Source organism: Cavia porcellus, unplaced genomic scaffold (genome assembly GCF_034190915.1).
Source record: "Cavia porcellus strain 051 isolate PalLab524CR breed Dunkin Hartley unplaced genomic scaffold, mCavPor4.1 scaffold_11, whole genome shotgun sequence".
Taxonomy (NCBI): Eukaryota; Metazoa; Chordata; class Mammalia; order Rodentia; family Caviidae; genus Cavia; species Cavia porcellus.
This window is the reverse complement of record NW_026947494.1, coordinates 11,356,360-11,372,803: the sequence shown is the minus strand read 5'-3', so window position 1 is coordinate 11,372,803 and position 16,444 is coordinate 11,356,360. Positions and strand designations below refer to the sequence as shown.

At 46.0% G+C, this 16,444-nt stretch overlaps 1 protein-coding gene across 8 annotated transcripts in view; it reads right to left on the bottom strand.

Annotated features, from left to right (window-relative positions):
• The window catches only part of Trio (trio Rho guanine nucleotide exchange factor), a 308,383-nt gene that overhangs the window by 100,303 nt on the left and 191,636 nt on the right, over window positions 1–16,444 (bottom strand). For all 8 annotated transcript variants that reach the window (XR_010050401.1, XM_063257985.1, XM_063257983.1 and 5 more), the window contains 8 exons: window positions 15,881–16,055; window positions 11,810–12,005; window positions 10,995–11,161; window positions 10,412–10,531; window positions 8,212–8,403; window positions 7,685–7,834; window positions 6,044–6,158; window positions 2,103–2,218 (listed from right to left, as the gene is read on the bottom strand). Coding sequence is in view for 7 of the 8 variants with exons in the window: in XM_063257985.1 (XP_063114055.1) it covers window positions 2,103–2,218; window positions 6,044–6,158; window positions 7,685–7,834; window positions 8,212–8,403; window positions 10,412–10,531; window positions 10,995–11,161; window positions 11,810–12,005; window positions 15,881–16,055 (1,231 nt within the window). In the remaining variant the exon portion in view is untranslated. The remainder of the gene's footprint in view (window positions 1–2,102; window positions 2,219–6,043; window positions 6,159–7,684; window positions 7,835–8,211; window positions 8,404–10,411; window positions 10,532–10,994; window positions 11,162–11,809; window positions 12,006–15,880; window positions 16,056–16,444) is intronic.

The following is a 16,444-nucleotide window of genomic DNA, read 5'->3' as shown; positions in this document are numbered from 1 at the left end:
GAGGATGCAGATGAAGAGCAGTGCGCCACGATGTCAGCAGGGAGAGTGCGCAAAAGACCTTATCAGAAGGAAGTCGAAGATGTGGGGTCTGAACTGGGCTCTGGGGGCTGAGGAGCAGCCGAGGGGTCCAGGGATTTCAACAGCTGTGAGCAGGGCCAGCTCAGCCTGCTGCAGAACCGGAGGGCAGAAAGGCGGTGGGGGAAGGAGCAGGGGCTTGCAGGTCCAAGCGGAGCTTGCATTTCTTTCTGAAAGCAACTGTGGCTACCACGTGGAAAAGGAATTATAGGGTAGGGAGTGAGCAGCACAAGCCAGGGTGCCACTGGGGTGAGGATGGGTGGGCAGAGCTGAGACCCCGGAAGGTCAGTGCCCCTAGTCTCAAGGGTGCGAAGGCAGGAAGACGAGGGGAAGCCGGGAGTTAGCACGAGGCACTCCTCACTGTGCAGCGGGCGCCATGGCAGGGCATAGGTGGGGCATAGGTGATCATGCCAATGAGATACCCAGGACCTGGAAGTCTGGAGGTGGGTGTCTGTATTGGGAGACAGCCCAGAGTGGGTGAGAAGAGAGGGAAGAGAAACACGGAGGAGCGCAAACTGGCCCTGAGAATGCCAGCATTCAGAGGTGGAGACGCAGGAGGACCTGGGGAGGGGGCCTGAGAGGCAGCACATGGCAGGAGGCAGAGGCAGGGAGGCGACCTGTCACTTCTCCACACTCCCTCCAGGTCAGCGCTGCCCACTCTAACCTTAGGGCACCCCCCTGAAAACTGCAGAGCATCGAGGGCCCTGCTTTCAGTGAGCTGGCGCTCTGAGCAGTCAGGGTGTCGTGGAGAACTATGATTACATGTGAAGCTAAGTCAAGAGGGCCACAGGGACGATGGGTCGTCTTCTGGAATGCTACAAGCTTCTCTTTCTCTGCCAAGACCATTATTTGCGACTTGGCTTCTCTGCAGCTGAGTGATACGCTGTCTTTCATCAGAAAGGTAATAAAGATACAACTGAAGTGGGCCTCCAATAATTGTGAAGTATGACCGAACAACATTTAAATGACATGTTCAGAAACCGTAACAGAATTGCTTGTCCCATTCCCTGCTGGGATGTGATTACTGCACTGGTAAAGTCAGCCACACTGACTGAAAGGCCACCCAGCTCCAGGTCCACAGCCAGAACTCAGCTCATGACCTCTAGAAACTAAGTGGTTAGGGCATGGGCATCCTTTGCAACACAGCAAACAGGAAGAGTCTCTTCCCTTCTATGGGAAACCAATGCTGAGGAGAAGAGAACTTTTCTTGGGCTAGAGAGATTGGACCAAATTCCTCATCAGTGCCAGGCTGAGCGCTGGTGAAATGGGTTCCGGAGACATTCGTCTCAGGTCTGAGTCTTGCTCAGGATGCAGGGCTCCAGTGAGGCCCCGAGTGACCTGATGCGCACTGCATGGAGGCCACAGGATGGCATGCACGAGTGATGAGAGGACACACCCCCTGCCCTGTTCTCCACCCAATTCTGAATGAACAGTTCCCAGGCTCTTGTGCTACCACGAAGGCCAAAGAGAAGCGCCAGGAATCAGAATATGTAAGAGAGGAGCAAACAGGTTTTACTGTAAAATGACAGTCCCTGACTGGTGACAGAGCACTTCAGCCCACCGTGACTTCAGAAGGGGACTCTCTGAATGTGGCCCTTGATGCTCCTGTCTTGATCAAAAGCCAAGTCTTTTTTGATTACTCTAAATTTTCAGAATTTCCTTAACCAATTTTAACTCCACTTACCTAAAGAGTAAAACTCTGACTTAAAAAAACATGAAGGACAGCAAAATATAGGGGAAAAAAAACTATTATATTTACACAAGTGCAGAACTAAGACTCAACTATGCTTTTTAAGACAGTAATGTTACGGATTTTTGCCTTCAGGCAGTACTGTGAGGCAAGACCGCCCAGGGAAGCTGGATGGCCCACTGAGCGACACCTTCACTGGGTGTGAAGTTTCATTTTTCTAACATTGTTCATTAAAAAGCGACACTGCCTGGGCATCAGCAAACAGTTTCCAAGATGCCTATCTGGAGGTGGAGACGTGAGCACAGACAGAGAGTGTGTGAGCCGGGCTTGCACTGACCTGCTTGGCACTTCGCTCAAAGACCACATACTGCTGGCACTGGTCCAGCCGCCTCTTCCTCATGGTCCAGTAGTGTAGTACCCTGTTCTCCCGCTGGAAGAGCTCATTCAAGATATCTGAGGGGAGAAGGAGAAGGAGAAAGATAGATGCTAGTGCTGTCATCCAGTAAAATGTGGGGCAACGCCACATAAGGACGGATTGTTGGGTGAAGAACCATCTGAACATGGTACCTTACTTAATGAACGTGTCAACCACTCTCCTCATTCTTTGATCTCAATTATTACTGTGTGGAAGAGAGCAGTGGAGACGTCGAGTCACCTCAGGTTAGCTGCTCAGTGCCACACACAAAGGTGCATCCTGCTGGGGCTACTCTACACAGGCTGGAGCACGTCACTCAGTATTCTGATCTAAACCACTAGTGCCTTCTGCAGAAGAAATGCACTACACAATAAAATAGAGCACTACAAAAAACAAAAGGCTTTTGTTTTTTTTAAACATAAAACTCTTAGAAGGAAGGACATGAAATAAGGAACTATGGAAGCAGAGAAACATGACGCTACAAAGACCAAAAACTCTATTACATAAACATGAAATATGTAGCAATCAAACAATGATTATCACCAAAAAAATGTTATACAAAGAAGTCAGAAAAAACTATCGGGAACATAAAAAACATATGGGATTAATTGATACTCAAATGATCAATTAGAAAAATGGGCAAAGTATACAAACATAAGGTTCACAAATTTTTTTCTTCTTTTCTCTTTTGGGGGTGGTGGTGGGCAAGGGCATGGGAGTGTGAGGGTCTCACTAGATGGTGGTTCAGGCTGGCTTGGAATCACTATGTAGCCCAACCTGGCTCTGAACTTGTGGTGATCCACTCAGCTCAGCCTCCCAGGTATTAGGATTACAGGTTTGCACCACCACGCCTGTCTGTCTGCCTGTCTCTGTATGCTGGACACTGACCTAAGGCCTTGCACCTATTAATCACATGTCTACCACAAAATCCCTCCCAACTCTAAAGTTCACAGCGTCTACAACATGACTACTAAAACCTCATTCAAATATGAAACCATCTTTCACTGCTTTCCTAGAGGGACTGGAACCACTATTTGGAAGAGTTGGGACTCATGATCCCATTCTTTTTTTTTTCTTTGTCTTTTTCATTTTTACCGGTACCAGGGATAGAACTCACGACCGCCTGCTTACAAGGCAGGTGCTTATGCCGCTGCGCTAAATCCCCAGCCCCCTCATGATCCCATTCTACACTACTGAGGGACAGAATCGAGTCTAAGGTAGTGGAGGGCACTTTAGTAACAGGCAATGACCCAAAAAGGTAGGTATCTTAGAGCAAGGAATTTACCTTTGAGTCAAATGCTGCCTGTGCAAAGAATCAAAATATCTGAGCCAGGTATGGTGGTGCATGACTGTAATTCCAGCACTCATGAGGCTGAGGCAAGAGTTCAGGCCTCACTGGGCTACACCAAGTGATTAGTTCAAGGCCAGCCTGAACTGCATAGCAAGACCTTGTCTCAAAAACAAACAAACAAAAAACAAAAACAAAAAACCCAGCAGCAACAACAAAAAATTATTTGAACTAAGATGCACAAATACTGAATGCTGAGAGAACAGTGAGGCACTGGCATCAAAGTATGAGCTTTTCTTTCTTTCTTTCTTTTTTTTTTTTTGTCTTTTTCCTTTTTATCGGTACCAGGGATTGAACTCACGACTGCCTGCTTGCAAGGCAGGCACTTATGCCGCTGAGCTAAATCCCCAGCCCCAAGAATGAGCTTTTCAACCCACAACTAGTGAGGTGTATTATGGAAATGCTGTATCTAACACTCGAAACACCTCAGTGATTTCCACATTGGGAACAGAGAAGTGTATTACTGGTCTCATTGCTGTAAAACATGAGAAAGTAGGATGCGGGCAGGAATAGATCTGCATTTCTCTACATATATGCATTTCTATGTATAGGTACAGTGTAAAAATGGCCTGGCAAAGAAATCAGGTGATTCTGTGTATATGTATAGTTTAATTTTTTTTTGAAAACTGAATTTTAAAAACATTAGAAACAAATGGTATCTTAATATAACTCCGCAATACTTGAAAAATTTAATACTTTTAAGTTTTCCACTAACATCACCTAAGTTTCCACAGGCTGTCTACTCTGTGAAAAGAACTGGAGAGCAGCATTCACACATCCGCTTGCCATAATGCTATGTGATCACTGCTCCACTCTAACAGGTGGACTAATTCATTGAAATACAACTTTGAAGTCTGCCAAAAAGTTAAACTGCTTACATGAAAGTATTACGTATAAAAACCCTCTAAACCAGTGGGCATCATCTGGTCTCATTTCCATAGTCTCTCCCTGAGCTGGTCTAAATCCTGCAAGCTGAGCAGGGGGCTAAACTTCCAGCCTGGGTTTGATTCTTCCTCTAGCTCATGGGACAGCCTCAGACCATGTGGTCTAACTCCTTGCTGGTGACCTCTGGGATCATACTGTGTCTCTGTCACCATCACCCTGTGTGGATTTACAACACTGTTTTGTATATAACCTTTTGCCTCCAAGCATGTTGCTAGAGAAACACAACATCTCCTTTTGGACTCTACACCACCCGGCTCAATAATATATAACAACAAATGCACAATAAATTTCTAGTAAGTGAAGAGATTGAAACATCCTCACTTCTTACACACAAACACAAATGTCAAACGTGTAACAGGGAGGGCTGTAATATCTTTGATGAGAGAAAACACATGACCAATAGATAAAAGCAACAGGAAGAGATAAAAGGAAATTGTTTTTATATGAAATGAGTTGAGTAAGCTTATTCTCAACGCCGTAAAACATGCTAAGAAACTTGTCCATGCTTTAAAACGGTTGCCCATTCAATTCCCAGTACCACAAAAATAAAACTAGTGGCCCTTGCTAGTCATGTGTTTACCCGGAATCAAGGCCCAACAACTAATAAGTCCAGGTCTCACTGACAGAACTACAGGACTGGAGCACTGTGACAGAATAACAAATGAATCAGATGAATGGAGCCGAGAATGGAATACGGACACAGTTTTTGCCGATCCTTATTTTGTTGTGGTTAAGTGTGTGATGAATCATTTGTTAACTGGTTATCACAACTTTTTTTTATAAAACTCACCTTTGGCTATGTGACCTTGGTAAAGGTAATTATTTACTCCGTACTTCTTGTACCTCATCTAGTTAGCTTTTCAACCACACCAATATTAGTATTTGCATTCTAGTATCTATTTTTATGCATTTATACATAAATATATAAATGGCTTTAGAGAATTTTATACTCAAATGATACTAAACTATGTAATACACTGCAATTTGATTTTATTAATTTTTTAAGTATATAAAACTGGTAACATTTTACAACAGTATTAGTATATAATTTTTTTTTCTTTTTTTGTAGTGTTTGGTAGTCTTGAACTCAGTCCTCCTGACTCATTCTCCTATTGGTATGTAACTTTTTTTTTCCTGTCTCTTTGCGACAGGCTCTTGCTATGCAGTTTAGGCTGGCCTTGAGCTCATTTTGTAGCTCAGGCTGGCATTGAACTCGCATCGATCTTCCTGCCTCAGCCTTCCAAGTGCTGGGATTACAGGTGTGCACCATTATACATAACTTCTTGATTTAACTTTAAAAAATATTTTGCCTCTAGGTAACTCTGGGTTTCATTTTTTAATGTTTATGTTCATTTACCTTAGCAAATAGTTCATAGCAGTACACACCCTCAAGGCTGCGTTTTTTGATTTGCCTCCCACTTAGCCAATAAGCTATCACCTTTGCCAACACAGTGCTCGGCCACACACTTCTTTGATACTTTGCTATTCGTGGATGAGGTAACTGGTGAGGGCTGATGTGGAAAACAGACACTGAGAGAGGAGACTTTGCCCAGGGGCACCACGTACTCACTTTTCACCTGCTGCTCGGGCGCTTTGATGTGCGTCACCATGCCCGGCACGTTCACACTATTCCTGTGCAGGTACTTGAGGAAGACGTCCGCGTTTCTCCGGGCGAGCGTGCATGCCTGTGAGGGAATAGAGCACAGTGCTGTGAGCACAACTTACACTGACCTTCTGCGTGTGCAGTGTAGGGATGACAATACTGTATGGGTCCAAGGTAACACCACTAGCCAAACAGTCATCTGGCCAACTGCTGGTTACATCTCATAATTACTTTATTTTTGTAATTTTACCTGAATATTTCTTCAGTTATATTAATAAATATTTGTTTTTCTATGCTAAATGGATTCTGGAGCAGAGAGGCATAAGTTATGATGATTGGACTTGAAATATCATAACAATGGTGGCATTTGGTAAACTCAGCAGTGACAACTTGGGGGTGGCTGCTTTAAAGTCTTGTTTGATACAGTCACAATTAATGACTGGAGGCATGGTGGTTTTCCCAACTTGCTCAAAATGAAATCACTGGGGTGGAAGTCCCAAATCAGTTGCTAGATGTAATTTTCAAAGAATCACAATTTATTTTCCAAGACTAAACAATAGTTCTGTCAGACCATCCCCTTCGAAAGGAAACGAATGGTATTAAATGCAACAGGAAATGTGTCTGAGGGTCACAATGCTGAAGCAATGAGAAAAACCAAACTTCAGAAGGCATTAAGGAAAAGTAAACATCCCACCTATTTTTAACAGTTCCAATTGCAGCAGGAAGTAGGATCTCAGAAATACAGGTTTTTTTAAGAGTTCAAAAATGCAACAGGGACACATGGTGTCAAATATTTCTAAAGATTTTGACCACTTACAAAAATTTAATTGTTCAAAGGCAAATCTTTGGCTTGTGTATAACCAAACACAATGTATAAAAATGTGACACAGCAGTCTTAAGAGAGTCCTCAGTTATGTGTCTTGGAGAAACAATATCTAGCCTCTGAGTGTGAACAATCTCTTCCTTTGGGAGGATTTCCCAAGAAGGTGCTGGTGGCCAGTCCAGAAGCCAGATGTGCCCAAGCCTTGTTCTGGTCAGCCCTGTGCTTCTGCATCTACTGCAATACAACCTGCATTCCTAAAGAGGCTGCATTTCTAAGGGAAGATTTTTTTAAGCTACTGGCATTGCTTTGCATCAAATCAACCAACCACCCACCTATCACCCTCTCTCTCTGTCTCCAGAATCACTTGGGAATTGTTCTCCAAGAACAGTAACTTTGCCTTGGGGACACCTCACTGACTACAACACGGCCACTGTGTCAGAGCTCCAGAATCATTTGCTCTTATAAATCCAAACCAATCCTTATTCACATACATTTCTAGTTCTTTCTCCATAAGACTAGAAAAGCAGCACAAAGCACATACAGAAAGAGATGCAAGATTGTCTCTGGTTAACAAGTTTACAGAGGTGCCAGCTCCCCACTCCCTCTGCACACAATGCAAGAGCAGAGGCATGGCCTCCACAGGAAGTGTTGACTGCCCCCAAGACAGCATCTGCAGTCTAGGGGGTCACCACACTGTCAGAATGCCTCAGCCATCCCCCAGTGCACCTCTGACCTGCACCCAGCATTCAGTGAGGTCCAGGGATCCAGCAGCACCAGCTACAAACCTTCAGAAACGCTTCCTTCTGCTCAAGGTGCTTGCTGATCATCGGGGTGACGTGGTCTGTCTCAGAGTTGGGGCCCAGCTTGTCGGCTCCGCCACACCAGTCTTCTTCTCTTTTGTACTCCTGCTCCAGGCTCTCAAGAACACTACAGACCTGGGAGAGGAAGCATGCTCAGCATATGATGCCACTCATTAGCGTCACTGAGAGCATTTTCAACTAGCTCGGGGGAAAAGGTGGTGGTGGAAGGACCTAGAATGCAGGCAGCAGCTTTCCCCAGCACATGGGCAAAATCCACGAGGCTGCCAGGGAGGCGTTTCAAAGCCAGAACAAAACCAAAACTAGAGTTCCTGTCTCTTTCTGAGGTGTTTCAGGTCAGAGATTTAATGAGGAGAAGAGTTTGTTTTCCCAGCTGCTTTTCAACCCAACTTTGGATACCCAAGGTAGCATGAACAGTTTTAACTGCAGAATGTGTCTTTCCCTGCTCTGGCTCTACACTGACAGGCACAGAAACGACGCCAAGTTCTCCTGACCTGCTCTGAAGTCTTGTAGAAGGCGACGGAAGCGTTGACGAGCTTGAGGCGGTCTTCCATCTTTAGCATGAGCTGCTGCCAGTGTGAGGCCACTTTCTCGGCACAGTCACGGATCATGTCCATGTCGTAGTGGTTGGCCTGCAGCATGGCCTCAGCCTTCTGCTGCACCTGCAGCGCACTCTGGTGTGTTTTCTAGGCAAGGGAAAATTCGAGGCTGGTTCAGCAGGGCTGTCACGCACTGCCTGGAGGGAACCGGGATGTTCTCCATGACTGACAGAACCAGTTCAGTTACTGCTCACTTAGGATGCTTCTCAAAGCACTGCACAGGGCTCAGTAAAAAGAACTCTAGGCCTAGCAACCGAGTTTGTATTTAATTTATCTAATGAAGGATGAAGTGCATTAAGACTTCCCAGAATGGGCCTCAGCTGTGGGCTTCGCAGCTTGAGAAATAGCACGAAAGACCCTTAATAGACAGACAATGTTCTAAAAACTTTGTTGGAACATTCCAAGTTTATCATTCCTACTGGTCTTCCTCGTAACAGCTGCTGGAAGCAAATGAACAAGTGTAGAAAAGGTGGCTGGAGCAAATGCTTTTTATTTTCACTTTCAACTTATTGTTGGGCTTCAGTGAAAAAGCTTTTAAAAACTTGTGACTCTAAACAGAAAAGGAAAAACTGAAGGAATGTTAAGGATGTGCCTTAAGCTGTGTCCTCTGGCGGTCCATGCCACACCGTAATAAACCAAAGGAAACCACAAGGCAAATCCCCGCAGTCTGGCTCGCACGCTCAGCAGGGCCGGGAGAGGCTGAGGTCAAGGGCCCTCCAAAGGAGAACTCAAATGGTAGTGGGGGGCAGTCAGGCAGCCCAGGAGTCTTATGGATGCAAGTTTATGAAAAAGAAAAAGAACACAATCTTGCATTTCACCTAAAATAGTGTAAATGAACCTACACAGTGCTATGCACAATACAGTCTCATCCGTTACTTGGGTACAGTGACTTACACTTGCCACTTAATTACTAGAAATCACTTGGCAGAGTACAGTTATTTTTTTAAAGCTGCCTGATTGGAGCCTCAGGAGAAGTTGTCCACTGGCACTTTGTAGTTGAAAATAAACTGAACTAGATTAAAAAAAAATTAGTGGTGGCTTTTGTGACTTTATTTTCTGGCTGAGACTACTTATGTCAACTGAGCAGGGAAACAGGCTTTCTGTTATCAAATGTGCTTTTCTCTCACTTGGATTGGAGATGGGTGATTAGAATTAGAATTGTCCTCCATGCCCTCCCCAGGAACCCCCAAATCAATGCTGCTGCTAAGAGGAAAGGGGAGCGGATGTGAAAGGCCAAGTCTTCCAGCTGACCCTTGCCCAGCTGAATGCTGCTGCTGGAAGGGTCAAGGCTGGAGGGTCTGGTGCCAGCATTTGGTACTGACATGTGACTGGCAGTCTGCACATGGGCTTGCTGAGGCACCCAAACCCACTGCTTTGTTGAGGCCAGGTGGAAGGCATGACTGCCTACAAGACCAGAAATACAAAATCCTCAGTTTTAATTCCAGTTTGGCCTCCCTAGTTCCTACATGTTCCTCAGCAGAGGAAACGCATTCTGCCAGCCTTACAAGACAAAGGTCCCCTGCCTGCCTGGACTTCAGCTGCAAGGCTGCCTCACTTTCCTTGGCTGTTACCCCATCACCTTCTCTCAGGCTGTGGTTTAGGTCTGGATGTCCCTCCAAAGCCTCATGCAGGCACTGGGGGCGGCAACAGGGGCGGGGGGTTGAAGGCGACTAAATCTAACGTTTGTGATTGGTTCACTGTCTAGCACTGGGATTGGCATTGTGAGTGCTGTACTTGCCCAGGGTGGGGAACTGGCATACCAAGTAAGGGAGGTAGGGAGGGCGGCATGCTCTTCCCCTTTTTTGCAGCTATAATGAAGAGTTTCCCCTTAGCCACACCACCCTTAGAGCCAGCTAAGTATAGACTAGATCTCCACAAACTATAAGCCAAATAAACTTTTACCTCCTTCATTGTGGGCACCAAGTATTTTGTCTCAGCAACGAGAGAAAAGTAACCAAGACATCTGCATCCATGGGCAATGTATAAGCACTGTTATTTTTTTACCAACCCAGTCCCAGGTGGCTCCCACTAGGGAAGAGTTAGCAGGTTGGCTCTGGGACTAGAAAGACCAGCTGCAAGGAAGGGCATCCCTTACCTCAATGGCATGCTGGAACTGCTCATGCTCTCTCTGCAGCTGCTCTGCCTCCTGCAGTGAACTGGCGGTGATGAGCCCAGCATTTAGCATGGACTCCCCATTACGGATCCAACCAAGCACCTGAAATGTGACACAGGGCAAGTCCAAGTAGTAGCCTTTCCAGTGCATCCTGCAGACCACCAGGAAGGAGATCAGGTCTGTGAGGTGGTCTCAAGTGCTGATTTCTTTTTTTTTTTGTCTTTTTCGTTTTTTTATCGGTACCAGGGATTGAACTTACGACTGCCTGCTTGCAAGGCAGGCACTTCTGCCGCTGAGCTAAATCCCCAGCCCCAAGTGCTGATCTCTATAACACCTACGAGCTCAGTGACAAACTTCAAGGGCACCTGATCATGAGATGAGAATGACAACTCTATTATCTTAGTAGGAGACGGCAATGGCAGCAAACACAGGTCAAAATAGACTGGCTCTGCTGCTACACAGCAGACATTGTACTGGGGTGTGTGCCATCTTATTATCAGGCTCCGGATAGACCTTCCTAGGACTCCCCAGCCTCACCATTGCCTGCCTCAGGTCCTCAGCTCACCTGTTTCACTTCTGCCTGCAGGTGGCGCAGCTGCACGCACTGCTCCAGGTGCTTCCGATGCTGCTCTGCTGCTAAGTCCAGCTCCTGTTGCTTTTCGTGAAGGAACTCCAACAGGTCTTGGACTCGAGTGGCCATATCCACATCCCTATCACAAAGCAGTTCCACACCTGCGGACACGCAAGGGAGACCCCAGAACTCAACCAGCACTTAGACCATCTGATCTCAACTGATGCACGACACATAGCTTGCCTTTGTGAAAGGACCGTTGTAACCACACAAGGCACCCCTGCCAGAATACAGAAGGACTGGCCTAGCAGACACATTCACCCAAGTCTCCCAGCATGAAGCATATGAGAAAATGTGAAGATGATATAACCAAGCCTGTTCCTTCAATCTGTAACTCACTGCCAATGCAGCAGCCTTTTGAACTCCTGTTTGTCTTTGTTTTTCTTCTCAATATTGAGCTTACTCTCTGAAAGCATGTCATTTATCTTATGTAAAATAAGCAAAGTATGCTGGGTATTCTAAGCTCCTAATCCTACAGCTATGATTAGTCTCTGAGACTATAGTGACATCTGCTGGAAAAATACAAACATAAAAATTTTAAAAAGTGAAAATATTTTCTTGGAATTTACATTTCATTCACAGAGATACAACACATCATTTTAAAAAATTAAATCTGTACTTGAAATAGTACACATTAACAGCCATATCTTAGGGGCTACCAAATCTGCAGCCACCACTTTGAAATAAACTGAATCCATGTGGTGACATGGATGGGATGACGTCGAGAAGTCATGGATGGATCTGCTTACCAGAGGCCTGGACTTCATTGACATACTGCAAGAGGTCTTGCCCTTGGTGAATGACATCGAAAGTCAGGTTATTCATGGTCAGGGCTTTGTCTGCATGGTGCTGGAGGCGCTGTTCCGCAATGGTGAGGTCTTCTGTGTCGAAGTCATTCATTTGCTGAGAGAGTTCATCGTTCCAAGACTCGAGATCTGAGATGATCTGCGAGGAGAATATTTGTTTAAAACCAACATTTAAAAATGTAAACTCATACAGCCACATCTTACTGTGTCTAGTAAGAAAGAGGCTGTGTCAAAAAGACACAGAAAAGGCTGGGCATGCAGCTCGGAGGTACAGGATGTACTTAGCATGTGCAAGGCCCTGGATTCAACCTCCAAAAGACCAAAGTTGTACATTTTTAAAATGGGTAAGCTTTGAGTATACAGTTTATGGCTTTAAGTTATTTTTTAAAAAAGATTAATAGTAAATAAATAAGTAGGTTACAAAGGCAGTTGAAAGGGCTCCCTTGACAGAAAAGATGAAATGATTAGATACTTAAATATTACCAAAATTGAATAAAATATATCAGGTACATAAAAATCCACTAGTCCTTAATGATATTTAAAGAACAGCAGTTAAAAAGACAAAAAATAAATGAAAAAATTGTCTCTGATTAGAAGCAACTTTGTACTGAAAATTAGTAATTAAAAGAGAAAGTAATTTAAGCATTTCACAATGAAACATTTCTTAAATGAATTTAATTATTATGTACAAAGAATAAAATTAGAAAATAACTCATTTTCAAATTCTAGCAAAACAGCTGTTTGAGACAGCCATCAACGTGTAGTAAATTACTTAGAGAAAGGCCAGGGGCAAGGGCTGGGATGCCGTCACCCAAACACACAGACCAGTCTTGACAGCCCCACAGAAATGGGCCAGCGGGGCGTCTCTCCCGGGGAAGCTGTGACACCTCACCTCTGAAGCACTCCTCCCCAGGACTGGAACCTGGGCCTAACGTGTACTCTGTCACCTATTATCTACATTTAGTGGAAATACCAGGAAAAAGAGATCAGTTAACCTAAAAGAAGTCAAGTGAGAAAATGCAGAGGACCTGGTTTCTCTGACAACAGACCCATGGCAATCAAAATGTCACGGGATTAGGGAAAGAGGAGGATGGCAGAAGGACAGCCAATGCTAGGTTAAGACACTAAGTGTCAGATGCAGGAAACCAACTGCAGCGCCTGCGCTGGCAGGAGAGGACAGCAGAAAAGGACTGTTACGTGGCTCAGCAGTTAGTGCACGTGAGTGTGTAAGACAAGGGCCTTTTAAAAAGGATCCCTAGGAAAGTCCGCAGAAGTGAAATGTTAATAAGCAGATTTTATCTAAAATACCTTAGCATAAGGACAGCAAAAGAAGGGGTATTCGAAGAAGCAGGGGTATTAACTCCTGAATTTGGGGGACAGGCACACTCTTTTATTACTAAGACTTGTAAGTAATATGTCTACATTGCTAAGCTGTACTACTTTATTAAGTTAATATATTTAATGCCAAATTAGACATAAACCATCAAATAAATGAGGAAGAAAGATTTCTAAAAAGAAAAACAAATCATTACAACTTTAATCTTTACATAAGGGGGATTTCTTCCTTGTTTGTTTTCTGCTCCTAGGGGAGAGGAAATTTAGGAGTGACAGTGAGACATCAGGTCCAGACAACACTCAACTGACGGCTAAAAACAAAGATCAGTGTGCTGAACTGGCAGGACCTAAAAACCCTCACCACCGCGCAGAAACCCCAAGGATGGCTGGAACGAAGGACCATCAGGAAAGGACCCCGCCTCAAAGTTTGGCATGACAGCTTATTAACAGCACAGCAAGACAAGACATCTGTGGCAAGAATAAAACTCAAGCAAGTGTAAGGTTTTTTTGTTGCAGGGGTGTGTGTTTCAGACGAAGCCTCCCCTAAGTTGACCAGCCTGGGTTCAAATTTGAGATCCTGTGTTAGCCTCCCAGAGAGCTGAAATTATAGATCACAACACCCAGTGAGAATTATATCTCAGACTTTGCAGGCATTCTAAGTTTCTCTCCCTAAATCTACCTATAATTTGACTGTTTTTATGTTTGAACTGTCACAGGACACTACATTAATGAGTTTGCTATTTTTTTTTTTTTTTAAGATCAGTAGGACAGATCTTATGATCTTATTTGGAACCTAGGCAGGCTGCAATGTCAGTATCCTAAAAGGAACAGCCACAAAAATCCTGGGCCCACTGCATGATGAGGATGCTATTTTTAAAACCATTAACCAAGTAACAAGAATTTCCACCATAAAGGTGATGCCACACTCCACACTTCCCATGGCTGCAGGAGGGACTTCTTCCCTGATGCGTCGGAAGAGCCCAGCCAGGCCCGGACCACTCCGGTTCTCACGAAGAGTCAGGACTGTGAAGCAGGGTCCTCCAGCCACAAGCTCAGTAGAGCTCTGAATCATGTCTGAGCTGGCCTGAGCCCGGACCATGGGATGATTTCCTCAGCTCAGGAACGCACGCACCTGAGGTCCGGCCTAACTATGGCACTTGGCATTCTGTGGCAGAAGTGTGAGGGGGAAGCGTTTCCTGATCTGAGTCAATGCAAGTGGGAACACAATAAAAATTTTTCCCATTCAAGAAACATAAATACAAGTGAATTAAAAATCTATCTTCCAAATATCAAAATACCCTGAAATAAAAACTTCAAAAAATGCTTCTGATTGCTTTGTGCTTCTTCACTGGAAACATCCAGGAAGTGGCTAGGTTTCAGAAAAGCAAGCCCTTAGCAGTCAGAGAGGACAACAGGTCCACTCAAGCTGTGAACACAATGCGGACACCAGGGTGGGTCCCTGCGAGGGAGTGTTGGGGTCCTTCTCTGCTGGCCTCGCGAAGCCAGGAGGGCAAGACTCCGAGAGTACCTGCACAGGCTGCCCAGGCACTGCGCTGGGCCAGGTTTAACTGCTCCTTGTAATTTTCTGATGATGCAGAGAGAAGAGCCAGGATGGTCATCAGTGAAGGCGACCGTGGAAGCGTAGACTGGCAGCCAAGGAGAGGCGCCAAATGAGGGTGTGAGCTGCAAAGGGGCCAGGACGGCGAGGCAGCGCGTTCCAGGCAGAGGTCCCGCCGAGGCCAGGCAGCCGCCCTACTTTCTGGTGCCATCCAGTATGGGCCTCGCTGTCTGACTGCCCTGTGGGCACTGCTGAGTTCTGAAGCCCAGGCAGCGAAGGGACGCAGCACTCTGCAGAGCCCTCAGGGCCGGGGTACACTCCTAGCAGCATGGAGGTGGCCGGACGACCAGGCAGTGGCTGTGCAGGAGCTGTGGCTCCTTTCATGCATTTCACAGTCAGTCTCTACCACTTTTGCTAACTCCAGCTTGGACCACATCAAGCTCAGGAGAAAAGCTCTTCTGCTTGAGCACAGAACTTGGAAACCACCCTCCCTTTGAAGAAATATAAAGGGAGCCTGTACTTCTCTCTGCTATTCACACCTGAGGTGTAAAAGTCCGTTTTTAGGTATATATTACAGAGAATCTGAGGATATGTCTGTGTAAAAAAATATCACCAGATTTCCTATTACTGAAAATACACAGGCTAAAGTTATCCTACTCATAGAGGGAAAAAGAGAGAGAAGGCTAGAAGGAGAGAGGCGGGAGTGGGGAGGGAATACAGAGCAGAGAGACAGAGGCATGGAGAGGACGACTGCCTTAGGCCGCGGTCCCTGCCGCAAGGCGGCCATGCACTCAGGACTAACCCAGCCTGGATGGCAGTGTCTGTCACCTCAACTCCCCACGCCGACACCACTAACCCTGTGCCCGCCCTTGGCTGGCTGCCCTGCTTGCCCACCTGCCCTGGCCACAGCCTCTAACCGGAGAGGCCAGAGCAAGCCCAGCCTCCTAGAGCCAACCGGGGAAGCCTGCAATCACTCTGGGACCTTCCACCTACCTCTCCCCTCCTCCTTCCAGTGGCCGGGGTACTAGGAGAGGGTGAAGGGCAGGAAGCAGGGACAGGGATGAGGGGGGAAGCAGGGCCCCGCTCCCGCCTGACAGGAAGGCAGGGCAGTGGACACTCACATCGATGGCATCCCTCTCGAATATGCGCAGCTGCAGGAAGAGCTCCAGCTTGATCTTGCGCTCCTGGAACAGCTCCTCCATCTGCGACTGGGCCTCGTCCAGCTGCTGCAGCACCGTCTCGATGTGGTTGATGGAGCTGTTATGAGGGGTCTTGTTACTGGAGATGGCAGAGTCCCTGTGAGGATACAGGAGCCAGTGGGAGTTTAAGAAGACAAACAGGAACTGAGGAAGAAGTCGCACACTGGTGGGCACCAGATCCGGCGACTCGCATCTTCAGGGAAGGGAGCCGGCAGGAAGCTGGGTGCTTCTGCGTAACACGGAAGACATCGCTGCCCCTGCAAAACGTCAGCCTCCTTCCTCTGAGCAGCCCCGGAGAGCTGAGGACATGCCGAGGAGTTTCTTTGTCATGTTCTCGAATCACTTTCAAAAGAATATGCAATAATTACAGAAAATTACCTTGGCAGAGTTTTATTTTTAGTCACTTTTCTCCTTAAGCAGAGAACAGCTGCTACCTGTTTAGCACAATGACAGTCATACTGCTTTGGAGAGGTTGATCTTTAATGC